Below are 17,973 nucleotides of genomic sequence, written 5' to 3' on the forward strand. Positions count from 1 at the left end.
AAAAAATTGGACTAAAGTTATACAAAAATGAACCAAAGTTATACAAAAATGGACCAGAGTTATACAAAAATGCACCAGAGTTATACAAAAAATTGGACTAAAGTTATACAAAAAATGAACCAAAGTTATACAAAAATGAACCAAAGTTATACAAAAATGGACCAGAGTTATACAAAAATGCACAAGAGTTATACAAAAGTTAGTCCATTTTTGTATAACTTTAGTCCATTTTTGTATAACTTTGGTTCATTTTTGTATAACTCTGGTTCATTTTTGTATAACTTTGGTTCATTTTTGTATAACTTTAGTCCATTTTTTGTATAACTTTGGTGCATTTTTTTGTATAACTTTAGTCTTTTTTTGTATAACTTTGGTCTATTTTTGTATAACTTTGGTTCATTTTTGTATAACTTTGGTTCATTTTTGTATAACTTTAGTCCATTTTTATATAACTTTGGTGCATTTTTGTATAACTCTGGTGCATTTTTGTATAACTCTGGTGCTTTTTTGTATAACTCTGATCCATTTTTGTATAACTTTGGTTCATTTTTGTATAACTTTGGTTCATTTTTTGTATAACTTTAGTCCAATTTTTTGTATAACTTTAGTCCAATTTTTGTATAACTTTAGTCTTTTTTTGTATAACTTTGGTCTATTTTTGTATAACTTTGGTTCATTTTTGTATAACTTTAGTCCATTATTGTCTTAGATGAAAAAAAGTATCTCACAAAAAAAAACGAGATTTAAAACACGAAATCGAAAAAAAAAAAAAAAAAAAAAAGTGACGAAATAAACCGAGACGCAAAATCTGGAAAAAAAAAAAAAAAACGAGTTTATATAATTACGGCGGTGGTGGAGGTGGCGGTGGATGTGGGCGGTGGGTGGTGGCGGTTGGGATAGTGGTGGGTGGTGGTGAATGAGGAAGAGAGAAATGAATGATTTATTTGGTTTTTTGATTTATTTGGATTTCTTGATTTATTTGGATTTTTTGGGTTTTTTTATTTATTTGGATTTTTTGGGTTTTTTTTATTTATTTGGATTTTTTGGGTTTTTTATTTATTTGGATTTTTTGGGTTTTTTTTTGAGAGAAGAGAAGAGTGAAATGTGTGAGATGAGAGAGAAATAGGTGGGTAGAAAACAAATATATAGTAAATTAGTGGTTAATTAGGGTGGATTAGTAAAGTGTGTTAATTTGCTTGTATAATGACTTTTGGTGGGTTCATCTCATCCCTCCATCTCCCTCCATCCAATGGCTCACAAAAGACCTTATGGACTCAAATATATAATGGACCTTAGTTGATCCTTCCTCTATATATATATATATATATATATATATATATATATATATATATATATATATATATATATATATATATATATATATAAAAAGATGGATTGTTGGGATTAGAAACCCAACAGATGGGAGTGATTAACAAATAACTTCTTCAATTATATACATTTAGTGTAATCCCCTATTTACTAAAAGAATAGGTGGATCTCCAAATTTTCCCGCCTAAAATTTTAACATCTAGAATTGGCTTATTATTATAGTCTATTCTATAGAGATATCTTGAACTATAAATGGATATAATTTTTTAATTGGATATATTCATAAAATTGAAATGCTTAGAATCTGCACAAATTTGATATGCAAAAGATTTTCCTCCACAATTTTTATGATAAAAAATTCATTAATTTTCTATGAAATAAGAAATTGTGGATCAAAATCTCCTATATACTAAAAGATTAACAGATCTCTAAATCCTCATGTTTAAATTTTCCGCCTAGGTAATATTCTACTGATTTCCTAATTAATTAATGTTCACTATCAATATTTACTAAACAATATTTATCTCTTAATTTATTTTCATAGCATCAATCATTTCTAACTTTTACATAAATAAGGCTAATAAAATATCGTCTTGGAATTACATATGCAAATTTTCTACCCTTTTCAAAATGGAGGTAAACTGCATTAGTTTAATTAATTGTCAAATCCTATAATATATGTATCTAAAATACCGTGCATTTGCACGGGAGCTATACTAGTTTATGAACATGCACTTATCACTCCAAGTTAATGTCATCAAGAGTTAACACATAAATTGGTAGATGAATGGTTTCGTTTTTAAAGGGAATAATTTATATATTCTTAGAAATAGATGAGTTAATTTTAATTTGTTATGTCACATTTAATTTGTCACGTTACTTTTAATTTGCCATGTCACATTAATTTAGATACCCTTTTAAATAGATTTTAAAGATATTTTAGGTAGCGTTTGTTTAACTTTACCCTTTTAATTATAATTATTAATAATATAATATTTTATGGATTAATCGATTAAAAAATTGTCATGTGGATTGAAATGCCATGTGAAATAAAATTAAATGATTTATATAGTCTTTTAAGTAAATTGTATAAATATATAGATCATAGATAGATAATAGTAAGAGAGTGAAGTTGGTATTTTGGTGTCGGCGGAATTGGAAGTGAAATAGGATGAGGCTGGGTGCAATGTGAATAATAAACTACTCTTTGTTTTTGTCATTTTTTTGTTTTTCCATTTCTTTGCTACTCCATTTTCTGCTCTTTTTTTTGCTTGGTAATTAATAAATAAATTAAATAAATAATTAAAATGTATAGAATGTAAATTGATTGCTAATCTTATGTGGAATTAAATTAATTAATTGCTAGTGACATATATATGGAATAAAATTAATTGCTTTTATCTAGCCTATTAATTATATAGTATAGATTTCATTATCCATAGCCCATTTTCTTTCCCTTAATTTATCTTTAATCAAAAGAAGTTGCTCAAATTCCTCAATGAAATATCCACCTGCATATGAATCCTCCTCTAATTCATGGTTTTTTGCAACATTGAAGGAGGTAAGATGCTATCACAATATGAACGCAGTGATACGGATTGCAAAGAAGGGAGTAAATGAATGGAAAAAGTTCTATGGGTGTCCCTTATGGCCAGTAAATGAATTGATTTGAATTTCATTTACTATTTGATATAAACCCTAATCTGATTTTGTTAAAAAATTGATTCGTGAACTATTGTAGGAAAATAAGTGCGGGTTTTTTGTATGGATAAACAAGGGTCATCTGATGGTAGCAATTTTCATCAGAAGTGGCTTGAAGATGAGCTGAAGAAAATGAAGATGAAGAAAGGAAAGTAGAAGAAAGAGGTTTTGCAGTTGAAAGTTGAAGTTAAAAAACACATTATGTGGGAGAAGGTTGCTTTCCTAGGACAAATTTTCTTTTGGATTTTTTTTTGCAATATGTTGAATGACGAAGAGGGGTTGATGTAGTTCTTCTGTTGGCAATACTAGCAAGAAGTGTAACAATCCAACCTTATATTAGTGGAATGAAAAGATTCTTGTTTTCCATTACATTCCTATTTAAGTTCTTCTTGTCATTACAGTTGAGTTTGTTGACATGAAAATAAGGTATCAATTCACTACTACAATATCCTGGGATCCATCTGCTCATAACATCTAGCCCATCCTTGAAGCAAAGCGCCGACACCGAGACCATTGAAGCAAAGAGCATAAATTGATGAGGTGTGTGTGGGAGCTGGGGAGGCGGCGAAAGCAGGGCAACGACAGAGAGGAGCAAGAATTGATGCGAGATGTTGATGTGGTGTGCGTGCCGGTTTGACGGCCGCCGGTGCCTATGCCGACACCGAGTACATCAATTAATTGGACCAAAAACTTGATGTATTCCTAGCCGGTGGTGGGCTGCTACTGGCAGCACGACATGGGCAACATGTTGTTGTTGTTGCTTGCTGGTTAGAGAAGGAATTAGTGGTGGTGGTTTCTGCTGGTGGCTGTTGCCTCACGGTGGTTGTCGGCCAAAGGGGTGCTAGGCTGGCGGCGCTGATAGTTGGCGTGGTGGTTGATGCAGGGGCACAATGGCTGAAGGTAGCTCACGTGATGATGTGAGACGGAGGAGCACTTATGGTGAGTGTCCGATTTACTCTTTTAGTTGGTGTGAGCTCGAGTGCACTACTCCAAAAGTCGTGGTGGTAACAGAATCGGTGGTAATGCATAGAAGCAGAGTAAAAGTTCGTGGTTTCTCGATTCCACTCCAAGACGGGCCTGGGTTGCTACCGATTATTGTGCGTTGCAGACTTGCAGGTGGGGTGTTGATGATGTCAGTGTGATGATGCAGGGGACGATGAAATATCGGTCTGAGGTGGTGGTTTGTTGATGAATGGTTGATTGATATCGGAAATTGATACGAAATTGAGGCAAGAACTGGTCGAATGAACAGTCTCCGTGACTGTTTAGTTTTATGCACAGCAGAAACAGTCTTAGTAACTGTTTACTCGGTTACTTGGCGCCCAAGGAAGAGGTGTCGAGACTTATTTCCTAAAAGAAGTCATATCTTAGTTGAATTAGTATAAGTTATTTATTTCCTATTTGTGTTAGAAGTTCTACTTTCCTAATTAGTAGCTTATTCGGTTTTAGGAAAGTTTACTAGTTTCCTAAATTCAGTTTTACTATTATGTTTTAGGGAAGTATTTCTTATATCTTTAAGGAGTGTGTAATAAGGCAATTAGAATTGACATAGAAATCTTAATCTACACGAGTAGATCTAGGAGATCGGTTTAAGGAAGCTTGTTTCCTTAATCGATTTAGGAGTCTTTCTAGTTAGTATAAATAGGAGTCATTGTATTCTTATTTTCAGCATGATATATTGTTTAAGAAAATTGAAGTTGTTGCTTTATTGTGTTTGTAAGTTTTGTAAATCCTAGGTTCGACGCGTTTCCTTCCAAATTGTTATTGTTTGACGCGTTTTCAAGCATTAACCCGAGTTATAATCAATAGGTCTTGATTATAGTTCACCAGTAATTAAGTTATAGGTCTAGCTCAAGCAAATATCCCATTGGTTCGATTTATTCACATATTTCGAAACAAATATCCTTTGTACTTTATTTTCGTTTACAAATACAAAAACACACAAAAATCACAGGTTCGAGTTTATAAACAGACAGTCATTCAAACCGTTCAATTTGTTCGAGAATTAATAAACTCGACAATCAGACAGCTTAACCGACTATTCAGTTAAGTTAATTCCGCTGCAAATTTACGAGTTCTATTCTTTTGAGTAGAATTCGTATCAGAAATGAAGGTGATGAATGATGGAGATTATAGGTGATTGTTAATAGTGGTGGGTGTATGCCGACTCACAGAAGAAAATCGGGTATTCCTTATGATACATGTATTTTATATAGTCTTTTTAAGCCTCTTATGCACGCATTTCCATGCAATTCCCGTATTTTTAGGCTACAAAATGCCCCGAATAGACTACTTTGGTTCGTTTGGCTTTAATTGCATGAATTGACCTGAAAGAAGCAGAATCAAGCCTTTTACTGTCCCGTTAGCTTGCATTTATGGAGATGGAATATTTGCAGCAGAAATACCACTGTCTGGGATGTGTGAAGTCGCCTTGGAAGATAAATCATACGTACATTGGCCTATTCTAGTGGCAGTTGGCTCAATCGAGTAGTTTGGTTGGCTAATGTACTCGATCGAGAGCTTTAGGATGGAGAGAAGACCTCGATCGAGACCCTGTTGTGCTCGATCGAGAGGTGGCATAATGGCGTTCCTCGATCGAGTAGTTTGTGTACTCGATCGAGAGGTTTTGCTGAGGAGTTGTTCGATCGAGAAGAATCAAAGTGCTCGATCGAACACTTTTTTATGTGAATGCAAGATTTGTTTTGCGTGAACCTATTTATTTTATTATCTTAAGTTACGTGTTTAATAATAAATATCTTTCCTATATAAAGGAAAGACGTCATTAGGTTAGGTGATCCAATTATCAACCCTTAATTTGTCATTATTTTCTGAACTCTTAAATCTGGTTCGACGAAGCTTTGCCATTCATTTTCTCCGGATCTAAACTTTTGTAATCTCTCTTTACTCTCTTTATTCAAGTTAATTCTTTTGCAATATTTAATTCTTGTTCTTTAATTTCTGTTTTTATTAGTATTGTTATTAGTTTATATGATTTCTTCTTATTCATCTCTTTGCCATGTTTATCATAATTTATTCAATTGTTATTGTTTTAATTGCCGTCATGAGTAGCTAATTTCCTTAGTGCTAGGATTAGGGGAGTCATGATAGTAAAACAATGATACGATAATTAATTTAGGAGGTTTTTGTTGTGAGAATTGTTTTATAGTAATTTAATAGTAATTATTAGGTTGAGTGCACGCCACCGAAGTAATTAAATTGGTTAAATTCAAACCTAGATCGGAAGATTGGAATGAACAGACCTGTTATGACCAGTAGACGACCCTAATCAGAGCGGAAGCTATTTAGGAAGAATCTAGGGCGGACAGCGGACCGGAAGAACCTTTCCACTACTGATGTAAGGTATTTGTCGTCACTTCCCAATCAAAAACACTTTATAAAGAACCCAAATTAAGTAGTATTTATTCGGGTGTCGAACACAAAGATGGCGGGGGTGTATACTTAGTCCGTTTAAGTCCTATTTTAGTCAAACAAAAGTAAGAGGTTGATTAAACTATAAACTAAGATGCAATAAGGTATAAAATTTAAACTAAATAAAATTGTTCTTTAATTAATAAGGGGAGGCTAAGGTCTTTGGGTTCACAAAGGGCAATTAGGGGGAGAAACAAGGTCTAACAAGAGAAGGGTAATAATAGTGGTCAAGGGTTTAAGACTAATTTCTTAGTCACCTTAAACTCCTCAATAAGTTGTCACTTGATCGAGATGAACTAGCTACAAATAAAACATAAAGACTACCCAATAGCATGAGCACCAAGACGGATCGAATGCATCAAAGAGATGTTCTAACTTTCATTAAAACTCATCGATAAACACTTCTAAAACTATCTAATAGCACAATGCACCAAGGTAAGCCAAACATGTTAATGAAATGTCCAATTTTCATTGAGGCATTTCCACAAACACTTCAAATGCATTAAGAGTAGAAACCACATAATCACCCAATTCAAAAGGTTAACAACCCAAATTCATCCCCTAAATTACCCCAATTCCCCCTAGACCCTAGATTAGACTACTCACACATGTTCATGGGTGAGAATTCAACAATAAATTGCAACAAAACACAAGTAAACATTGTAAACATGATAAAGACTAATACTTTGGATGAATAACAATTAAACAACATAAGAAATATAAACAAATGAAAATAAGATGTAAATAAGAGATGAAATTGTACCAACTAAGTTGAAAGTAACAAGCTTGGACAATAATGGAAGAATGAATTTCTTCTTGTCTCCCAATTACAACCCAAATGAATAATTGTATACTAATGAGAAATGAAGAACTTGAATGAACAAAGGAAGAATTAAACTAAAATTAAAGAAAGATTACAACTTTTTATTGAATGAAAATGAGAGAGTAAATATTAGGGTTCTACAATATTGAGAGAGAATGAACTAAGCTAGTCTAATTCTATTCTAATTGGTAGTGTGTAATGTAAGGTTTGTATTCTAATGTGGTAGTGTTCCTTTTATACTAGGCTAATTGATACTACTAATAATAAACTAATAATAAGAATAATAATACTATTAAACTAATAATAATAATAATAATAATAATAATAATCAATAATAATAATAATCCTAATAACTAATACTACTGCTACACCAAAATCCATCGTGAAAACAAAAGCCCACAACATCGAACGATCCAAAACAGGGAAAAAGCAGAGCAGGGGACCCTGCCGGCCTGGGCACCGGTAGCGAGACCATGGAGCAAAGGGAAGAATTAAAGGAGGCGTGTGTGGGAGCCGGTACACCGGCAGACGGTTTGCCGGTAGAGAGAACGCGAATTGATGTGAGATGTTGAATTGCGTGTTGCGTGCCGGTAGCCCGGCTGCCGGTGCCTATGCCGGTAGCGAGACATTGAGTAAAAAGGAGGAAAGTTGAGTGTGTGTGCTTTGCCGGTTGGGATGTCGATCGCGGGGGCACCGGCATGGAGCAGCACTGAAGGCGCATTTGCGTGCTACACAGAGGAGGGAAACACGGGCTGCTGTGGTGGTTTGGTGCCGCCGTGGTGGTTGTAGGTGGATGGAGGTTATAGGCAGGTGATAATGGGCTGATGTGGTGGTCGTAGGTGATGTCCACGGTGGCCGGAGGTGGTTAGAAAGTGGAGTTGAAGATAGGTTGATTTATTTGCATTGTTTACGGACGGGGGTGGAAGACAAGGTCGTGGTGGCTTCCACGGTGGTCAATGATGGTGATGGGTGGTTGTAGTGTGAAGTTGGAAGTGGGAGGATGTTATTAGTGGTGATGGGTGGTTCCCACGGTGGCTGGATATGAGACGGTTGATTCTCAGGTTCCTAACTCACCTGCACAAGATGACTCAGAACCAAAGACTAAGGCTAGACATAAAGCCAAAGCTCAACGAAAATAGAGCATGACATATGCAGCAGGTTAACAGTGATATTGAAGGAAGGAGTTAGTTGATAGGTTGTTAGTAGGTTGTTAGAGTTTCCGTAATTCCAGGAAATCTGTTAGAAAGTTGTACAGATATTTCTTTAGATGTTTCTAGAATTCATTTTTCTATAAATAGGTTGTATCTTCTCATTTGTAAGTTAATCTAATACATACACAATTTTAATTTACTCTGTTGCAATTCAGTTACAACAAACACTTAACCAAATTCTCCATCTTCTACAAAAGTTTAAAGCTTCTTTAATGGCGGTTTCATGTGAGAGGATCCATGTTTTAACATGGTATCAGAGCAGGCTTTTGACCTGACTCTTTTACTTCATCACTCTTCCGCATATCACAAATCAAATTTTTGTTTTGTAATTCATTTTGGTTTGTTTTTTCAGATAAAATCACAAAAATATTCATTTTACTTTCAAATTCACGAAATTGTTCAAAACAAAAACAAAATGTCGACTGCTTCTACTGGTAGCAACGAAGTTCCTAATCCTTTTGAAGATCCATTGTTTCTTGCGAATTCAGATCATGCTGGCTTGAACTTCGTTAATACTCTATTCAATGGTCGCAATTACCGCCATTGGAGCAAGAGTATGATTCTTGCTATGTCAATAAAGAACAAAGAACAAAGAAGGTTTTCTCACAGGTCTTACTCCAATCCCTGCCATAACGTCCTCAAAGTACAATTTGTGGTGGCGCTGTGATTCCATGGTTAGATGCTGGCTTGTTAATGGAATGGAACCTGAATTCAGAGAAGGTTTTCTTTCCTGCAAGACAGCGAAACAACTCTGGGGTGATGTACTTGAGAGATATGGCCAGATGAATGGTCCACTGTTGTTTCAACTCAAGAAAGATTTAAGGAATGTTGAACAAGACAAAAGTTCTGTTGCTGAGTACTTCAACAAACTCAAGCGATATTGGGATCAAATTGATGAAATTGAAGGTTTTCCTGATTGCACTTGTGGTGTCCTTGCTAAATGCACCTGCAATCTTCTGAAGAAGATGCTTGAAAGACCGTCTACTGAGAAAGTTCTCACTTTTTTGATGGGATTAAGTGATTCCTATGATAATTTGAAATCACAAATCCTCTCAATGGAGCCTATGCCATCCATAAATAAAGTGTACTCTCTTGTGCAGCAAGTTGAATCTCAGAAGAAGATTTCTAATCTGATGTCTGCTACACATGAGATGAGTGCTTTGTTCTCTCACAAACAAGGTGCTCCTGCTTTTAATCAAGGCAATTCATCTAATTCACCTGCTGCTCACCAAGGAGGTCAGAAAAAGGATTCAAAGAAATTCAAAACTGACAAGCGTTGGTGTCCTCAATGTACTAAATCTGGTCATACTAAAGATACATGCTTTGTGTTACATCCTGAGTTAAAGGCTAAATACCTTGCACGGTTTTCTGGTAATGCAAATGTGCAAGGAGATGATGATCATCCTCTTGGGCTCTCAGACACACAGATGATGGATACTGGTTCATTTCAGGCAGCGCCTTCACACTCTAATCATCAAGCTAGTCCTATAAGTCAGACTGATCTTGCACAGGCAGTATTCCAGCAGGTTATGCAGATGCTTCAGTATCAGCAGGGAGGCAATACTGGTTCTGCAGACTGTGCTAATGCTGCAGTCATTTTTGCAGGTAATGCTTTAGTCACTAATGCTATTACTACAGCCTGCAAAATTGATAATAGTGATTGGATAGTTGATTCTGGTGCGAGTGATCACATGACAGCTCACAAATCTTATTTCTCTTCACTGAAATTACTCTCTAAACCTATTATTGTTGGTCTGCCTGATGGAACCACCAAATTAGTTCGTTATTCTGGTGATATTCAACTGCATCCTCTATTAATTCTTCATGATGTTCTTCTTATACCTGATTTCAAGCATAATCTGCTATCAGTGGGGAAGTTATTATCTTCTTCTCATATGCTAATTCATTTTTATGTGGATCACTGCATTATTCAGGACCCTGCTTCTAAGGGAACCATTGCAGTTGGTCAAAGGGAAGCTGGTCTCTATAAGTTGAAGCTAGGATCTCAGCTATCACACTCTCTTCAGTCTGTTCATTGTAATAATTGTTTAAATAAGTCTTGTGATAAGCTTGATTTGTATCATGCTCGTCTAGGACATACTTCTTTAGCTAAGATGCAACATATAAAAGATCTCAGTTGTAATGGCTTGAAAACTTATCAATGTGAAGTTTGCAATTTAGCTAAAATGCATGTTCTACCTTTTCCTCGAAGGCTCGAAGTACTTCTAGGGCATCAAGTCCCTTTGATCTTCTTCATATTGATTTGTGGGGTCATTATATATAAGACTCCTTCACTTACTGGAGCTCATTATTTCCTTACTGTTGTGGATGATTATTCTCGCATAACGTGGACATTTCTTCTTAAGTTCAAAACTGAATTTAGTTCTATTATTTCCAATTTCTTACAACAAATCCAAACTCAGTTTGGAAAATTAGTCAAGATTATTCGCAGTGATAATGGCACAGAAATTTTCCAAGCTACTTGCTCCCAATTGTTTTTAGCCAGAGGTATTTATCATCAAAGAAGTGCTCCTTACACCCCTCAACAAAATGGACGGGTGGAAAGGAAGCATAGACATTTGATTGAGACTGCTAGGGCATTGATGTTATATGCTGGGCTTCCTAAGAAATTTTGGGGAGAATGTCTTTTAACAGCTACTTATTTGATCAACAAATTGCCTTCTGTTGTGCTTAATTGGAAGACTCCCTATGAAGTATTGTTGGGTAAATTACCTAGCTATGATGAATTAAATGTCCTTGGGTGCTTATGTTATGCTCTGGATCCTACTCCTCATAGAGATAAGTTTGCTGCCAAAAGAATTAAGTGTATTTTCATTGGATATTCATATGGCCAGAAAGCGTATAAAGTATATGATTTGACCACACACAAGGTGTTTGTCAGCAGGAATGTCATCTTTTCTGAGACTGTTTTTCCATTTAAACATTCTACTTCTGTTCATGCCCCACAACATCTTGGTTCTGCTCTTCATCCTTCCTCTTTTGATGATGACCTGGTCTTGCAACCATCTTCTCCTGCAGAAGAAAGCCCAGATGCCACAGGGAATACAAATTCCCCTATTAATAGTCCCACTTCAGAGACTACAGTGTCTCATCCTGATACTGTTTCTATTGTTCCTAATAATACTTCTATTCCAACTATTCCTGCCAGACGCTCCACCAGATTTAGGCAGGTTCCTTCACATTTACAGGATTTTGTTTGCCCCACTATTGCAGCTTCCACATCTCAGTCAGATTCTTATTCTGAGTCTTTCAATGTCTTCAACATTGATTCCTATCCTTCTTCTTATCATGTCTCACTCAATGCCGTTTTGAGTACTGTTGAGCCTACTACTTATTCTCAAGCACAAGCTGATCCTAAATGGGTAGAAGCCATGGATAAGGAGCTTCATGCATTAGAAGCCAATGGTACTTGGGAAATGGCCCTCTTACCATCAGGTTTTAAACCCATTGGATCAAAATGGATTTTCAAAGTTAAATTCAATCCCAATGGATCTGTTGAACGATATAAGGCACGTTTGGTTGCCAAGGGTTATACTCAAGTTGAAGGCAAGGATTATAAGTCTACTTTCTCTCCTGTTGCTAAATTTAGCACGGTTAGAGTTCATCTTTCTGTTGCAGCAGCCAGAGATTGGCCTATTTACCAATTAGACATTAATAACGCATTTCTTCATGGGTATTTGGATGAAGAAATATATATGCATCCTCCTGCTGGTTACCACAAAGGTTATAATTGTATGTTTGTGGCTAGGGGTGGAAGAAGGGTTCGTGGTGGCTGTTGCGGTGGTCCATGGTGGTCGTGGGTGGTTGGAATGTGACGTTGGAAGTGAAGGGTGGTCAGTGGTTGTGGGTGGTGGCTGACACGGTGGCCGGAGATGGTAATAAAAGCTCAGCAAAGACCGTCTGAAATTAGCAGCTGCTCCTTTACTTAGTTTATTTTCCCATGATTTAGCCTATTTTCACCTCCGCCATTTCTTCTCATAATCCCGTCTTGCTCTTCCGCCTCACTTTCCCGTCTTGCATGCACATTAAACTAATATAATAATAATACTAATATTATACATAAATACAATTAATTATTAATTATAAACTAATACAACTAATTATTATAAATTAGTAATTAAATGAGCTTTTTAGACATTTAAGCACACAAAATCGAGTCGGAATAAGGTATAAATGCGGGGTAAAATACGACTAAAATGCTACTTATCAACTACCCTTTTCACATCAGACCGACTGGCCTACCTTTAGCTGATTTGTGTAATATCATGGTGAACCGACATCCTGGTATATTTTTCTCTATTTGATCACATCCTATTTCAATCCTTGCTATTTTAATTGTTGTTTCTTTTATTGCTTTTAATTTTAGTTCGTTAGTTTAGTTAAACAACCCCCCCCCCGTTTGTGACCTTAGAAAGACTAGATAACAAGTAGATAGTGACCGCCTCCCTGTTCAGTACGATACCCGACTTATCTTTGCTATATGAGTTAGATCCGGTTGGTTTATTTTTGATAGGGTTACGACATCCGTGTCACCTTAATAATAGATGAATTTTTCTTATTTAGGGCTGAAAATCAAATACATTAACTCATGAAGCGACCTCTCCCATGTGGTAGAAAAATTGGGAAGAAAATAAACATGACCCGGTACGAACTTCCAAACGGCTAAAATTTAAGTGTATAATACATGATTTTTGGGATTTCAGGGTCCGAGAACAAAAATGTCTGTAAATCATACGGACGGTTTCTTGGGTCAGATAAAGAAACTACACTAATTTTGAAAAACAACAGAGGACATTTAAGAGTGCAGGTACGCGATAAACGTGTTTGGGACGAAAATCAGGTACTCCATAAAGAATACTTCTTAATTAGGGTTGAAAATCGAATACGGTAAGTTGTGAATCGACCTCTAACACATTGTAGAAAAACTTAGAGGCAAAGAAACATGACTCGATACGACCTACCAAACGGCTTAAATATAAGTGTATAATACACGGTTTTCGAGATTTTAGGTTCCCGGAACAAAAATGTTCGTAAATCATACGAATGATTTTTCGAGTCTGACAAAGATGCCACACATATTTTGAGAAGCAACCAAGGACATATGAGGGTGCAAGTACGCGGTAAATGAGCCTCGGACGAAAATAGGGTATTCATCCTTAAAAATAGATGAATAATTCTTATTTAGGGCTGAAAATCGAATATGGTAACTTATGAAGTGACTCCTGATACGTGGTTGAAACACTGGGAGGAAAAGAAACATGACCCGGTACGACCTCCTAAACGGCTTTATTTTAATTTTATAATACACGGTTTTTGGGATTTCAGGCTCATAGAACAAAAATTTATGAAAATCATACAGATGCTTTCTCGGGTCAGATAAAACAACCACAGAAATTTTGAGAAGCAACAAAGGACAATAGAGGGTGTAGATACGCGATAAACGAGTCTCGGACGAAACCATGTATTCCTTAAAAATAGATGCTTTCTCGGGTCAGATAAAACAACCACAGAAATTTTGAGAAGCAACAAAGGACAATAGAGGGTGTAGATACGCGATAAACGAGTCTCGGACGAAACCATGTATTCCTTAAAAATAGATGAATTATTCTTAGTAAGGGTTGAAAATCGAATACGCTAACTCATGAAGCGGCCCCTAACACGTGATAGAAAAACTGGGAGGAAACGATACATGGCCCGATACAACCTACCAAACGGCTCAAATTTAAGTGTTTATTACACGATTTTTGGGATTTCAAGCTCCCGGAACAGAAGTGTTTGTAAATCATATAGATGGTTTCTTGAGTTAGATAAAGCAAGCACAAAAATTTTGAGAAGCAACAAAGGACATTTGAGGGTGCATGCAGGTACGCAATAAACGAGTTTCGGACGAAAATCAGCTTCTTCTTAAAAATAGATGAATACTTTTTACTTAGGGTTGAAACTCGAATACGGTAACTCGTGAATCGACCTATGACACGTGGTAGAAAAACTTGGAGGAAAAGAAACATGACCCGATACGACCTCCCAAACGGCTCAAATTTAAGTGTATAATACACGGTTTTCGAGATTACAACGAACGAATAGACCAAAGTTGGCTTGTAACACCCCGGCCCAAACCAGGTGTGTGATCACAATGGAGCGTATAACCGCTAACCCAGAATCATCTCCCGCTCGGTGTGTGATCACAATGGAGCGTATAACCACTGCCTCCAGGAGCGTATAACAACTGCCTCCGATCACCACACGGTCGCAGGGTTGCTCTGATACCACTTGTAACACTCCGGCCCAAACCGGGTCGGGAGCGGTTACTTATGATAGCTCAACAGGCTGTGTACATGACCCACAGATCAATAGGAGTCCTTTATAGCGCATTTTGTCCTCACTCATGCGCATACCGAAAACCTTCCCAGGAGGTCACCCATCCTAAGACTACTCCCAGTCAAGCACGCTTAACTTTGGAGTTCTTTCGCATGGATGACCATAAAAGAAAGTGCACTTTGTTGATATGAGTAGTACTTCCAATCCCTTTAAGCACTAGTCATTTAAGCCTATCACTGGACCTCTTCAATTACCGTGGGGTGTTACATGGCTGGTGTGAGTGGTAAGAGCTCTCATCTCTTAAACAAGTGGTCAGGGGTTCGATTCCTGACTCTTGCGAATGAAAAAGCCAAACTTAAGGCCAAAGCCGTGAGTAAAACAGTAGCGAAACGGACTAGTTTTCTAGCCATAGCCGGGTTTATATGGGATAATCTATTATCCATCTCGTCCAACTCGAAAACAGTCGAAAATGATACGGGTTTGAAGGGTTCGGTCCTTCAAGTTACGTTAGACTTAAGGCCAAGGGTCGACCCACCTATACATAAAGGGTGCATTGGTAATCTTGCTTTGATCGCGGTGGCTCAAGTCGAGAACCAAGCAAAGATGCCAGAGCTAGTATCGGAAATTAACTCAGCCGTTTCGGAGATGAACGAATATCGAGGAGAGGAGGGTGTAATGGAAAGTTGGAGGAAAGTTATAAGTATGTCCGAGGAATATAAAGATAGAGTGTATAGGCTTACTAGTTGGAGTAGACTAGGGTTTAATGAACTCGATTTCGGGTATGGTAAGCCTGTAAGGATGATTCCGACTAATGGAAAGATGTGTGAGTTTCACAAGAATATGATTATATTGAATGACTATAAGGGTGATGATGGGATTGAAGCATGGTTGTTCTTGGAACAAAAGGATATGGAAGCTTTGATGTGTAAACGTGAATTTCTTGCATTTGTTTCTCTTATAAACTAGGTTACCTCACGGGAGAGCGGATTCTCTGTCCTATTTTGTGTTCCACTATATTCTCCTTGTGACACAGACCAACCAGTTAGAAATTAAAGAAAAAACGGGGTAGTATAGGCCCCTAAACGGGAGATATATCCCAGTAGGATAACTAATATTACAAACAGACCTGGTAAGAATCATGACAAAAAATACATAGTAGTTTTTTAAGAGCATGCATTTCACTATATGGATCATATATTCATATGGGTTTCGTCGTTTCGATTCACTTGCTACAGTTAATTAGCCACTTATGGTATAGTACATTGTATTTGACAAGTTGGTGATACGACTCATTTAGTCGTAGTTATTTGGAGCGATTTAGTATGGTTTTAATGGCTTGGAGTAGTATTATGAAGCTTAATTGCAGGTTATTTGTTAGTGAGCTTTGGTTAGCTATTGGGCCGGTTTTACAAGTTTAGAACGGAGTCCAAGTCCGAGGAGAGATAGGCCCGGATACCTATGGAGATACATGAGACGTGTGCGCTTAAAGTGCGCTAATTGAGCGCGCATAAATCAAAAGAAAAGGGCAGCGGCAGCAGCTATGCGTGACCTGCGTTCAACCTACATTTGAGCTGTGCGCGACTTGTGCGCGACGAGGCGCGACTTGCGCGTGCTTTGTTTCAGCGTCCAGTTTTGCGTCCAGTTAAAGGCTTGTGTTTTGTTTCCTTATTTGACTCGGTTTGTTCCGATGAATTTTATTATTATTATTATTATTATTTTTAGTACTTTATTTCCTACTTTAATTATTTACCTTATTACTATATAACTTATTATTTTTAGTTTTAGAAAGGACTGACAGAACTTTGAGGAGAGAAACCCTATTATTGTTTTTAGCAGACGATGTGTAACTAATCTTTCTTCTTGGATTCAAGCAATTGAAGCGCTCATAATACGATTGTGAGTTTGAATGTTTTAGTTTCTCATCTTGATTATTGTGAATTGCTTAGTTATTAATTTTATGAATGTCGATTGATTATTGCTAGGTGTACAACTAGTGATTGATTTCTTCATTCTATTGTTAGTATTGTTAATTGAATAGGATTTATTGATTAACTCTACGCTAGTAACAACTAGGACTTAATATTGAACGGGATACGTTGATATTAGTACTTAGAAGCGATTCACATAAATATCTAAAGTGCAACTGGATTGTATGCATTATTTATTCTCTATCGAGTTCTCTAAATTATATTGCTGCTGTTGAATTAAATCTTGAACTGGATTGTTAAGGTTGTTTATTAACAGTTAGGGTTGATTAAGAACGAGATTCGTTTTAATTAACTATTCTTAAGGAGAATTGGAATTTGTCATTCACGATAGAGTAATCAAGATTAGTAATTGAAACCGTCTTACAGTGATCAATTGTTATTGAGTGTGGATATATGCTTGGCTCTAAGACCCTTTTAAACCATTTGATACACCAAAAATCATTAGTTTTATTACTCAAATTGCATTAGCTTTTAATCTTAGTTTGTTAGAAAATCAACTCAAATCCCCCCTTTTTGTTACTACGATCTTTAATTACATTAAAGATCGACTGTTCCTACATTATAAATTGCATAAATTGTTAATCTGATTCCCTTGGGTTCGACCCTTATTTCCGCTTTACTACTGTTTAGTATTTGGATTTAAGTGATATAAATTGTTAATTTGGGGCATACGACTTTAGCCTGTCAAATTTTGGCGCCGTTGCCGGGGAATTGGCATTAATTATTTTTGTGTTTTAGTGTAGGTTTATGCATAATACTCGTATTTCTAACCTGAATCTCGAGCCTTTCGATCCAGAGATTGAGCATACTCCTTTCAGGTTACGAAAGAACAAACGAGGTGCAATAGTGGCTGTTCCTGAAGGCAGCGAGTTCGGCGATCTACATTCAGACTCTGAATATTCTGAAATTTCTGAACAACCTGAACCTTTGAATATGGCTAGAGAAACCCGCACTCTAAGGGAGCTCACGCTCTCCAAATCTTAACGTTCAACCATTGTGCATCACTTTTCCAAAGATTGGATGATGGAGTCACTTTTGAACCGAAATCTGGTTTGATACATCGATTTACCAAGTTTCGATGGTATGAGCATTGAGGATCCGAATAAGCATCTTTCAGACTTTCATATTGTGTGCACTGGTATGAAGCCACCTG

The 17,973-nt window shown here is 36.5% G+C and overlaps 1 protein-coding gene across 1 annotated transcript; it reads left to right on the forward strand.

Moving 5' to 3' along the window:
* The first annotated feature begins 8,908 nt into the window (after nucleotides 1-8,908).
* Nucleotides 8,909-17,804, forward strand: LOC141620974 (uncharacterized). The gene is made up of 5 exons (XM_074437708.1): nucleotides 8,909-9,102; nucleotides 9,209-12,246; nucleotides 13,218-13,321; nucleotides 15,193-15,719; nucleotides 17,564-17,804. The coding sequence occupies exons 1-5, from the start codon at nucleotides 8,909-8,911 to the stop codon at nucleotides 17,802-17,804; spliced, it is 4,104 nt and encodes a 1,367-aa protein (XP_074293809.1).
* Nucleotides 17,805-17,973: the final 169 nt, after the last annotated feature.

This window comes from Silene latifolia, chromosome X (assembly GCF_048544455.1).
Source record: "Silene latifolia isolate original U9 population chromosome X, ASM4854445v1, whole genome shotgun sequence".
Classification (NCBI taxonomy): domain Eukaryota; kingdom Viridiplantae; phylum Streptophyta; class Magnoliopsida; order Caryophyllales; family Caryophyllaceae; genus Silene; species Silene latifolia.

What these genes read in the sequence shown, in the direction of transcription:
- LOC141620974 (XM_074437708.1), top strand. Translation starts at nt 8,909, where the DNA reads ATGTCGACTGCTTCTACTGGTAGCAACGAAGTTCCTAATCCTTTTGAA. An exon ending in TTACCACAAAGGTTATAATT is followed by an intron (nt 12,247 to 13,217) that starts GTATGTTTGTGG and finishes TTGGGATTTCAG; the next exon opens with GGTCCGAGAACAAAAATGTC. An exon ending in GATGATGGGATTGAAGCATG is followed by an intron (nt 15,720 to 17,563) that starts GTTGTTCTTGGA and finishes GTTTTAGTGTAG; the next exon opens with GTTTATGCATAATACTCGTA.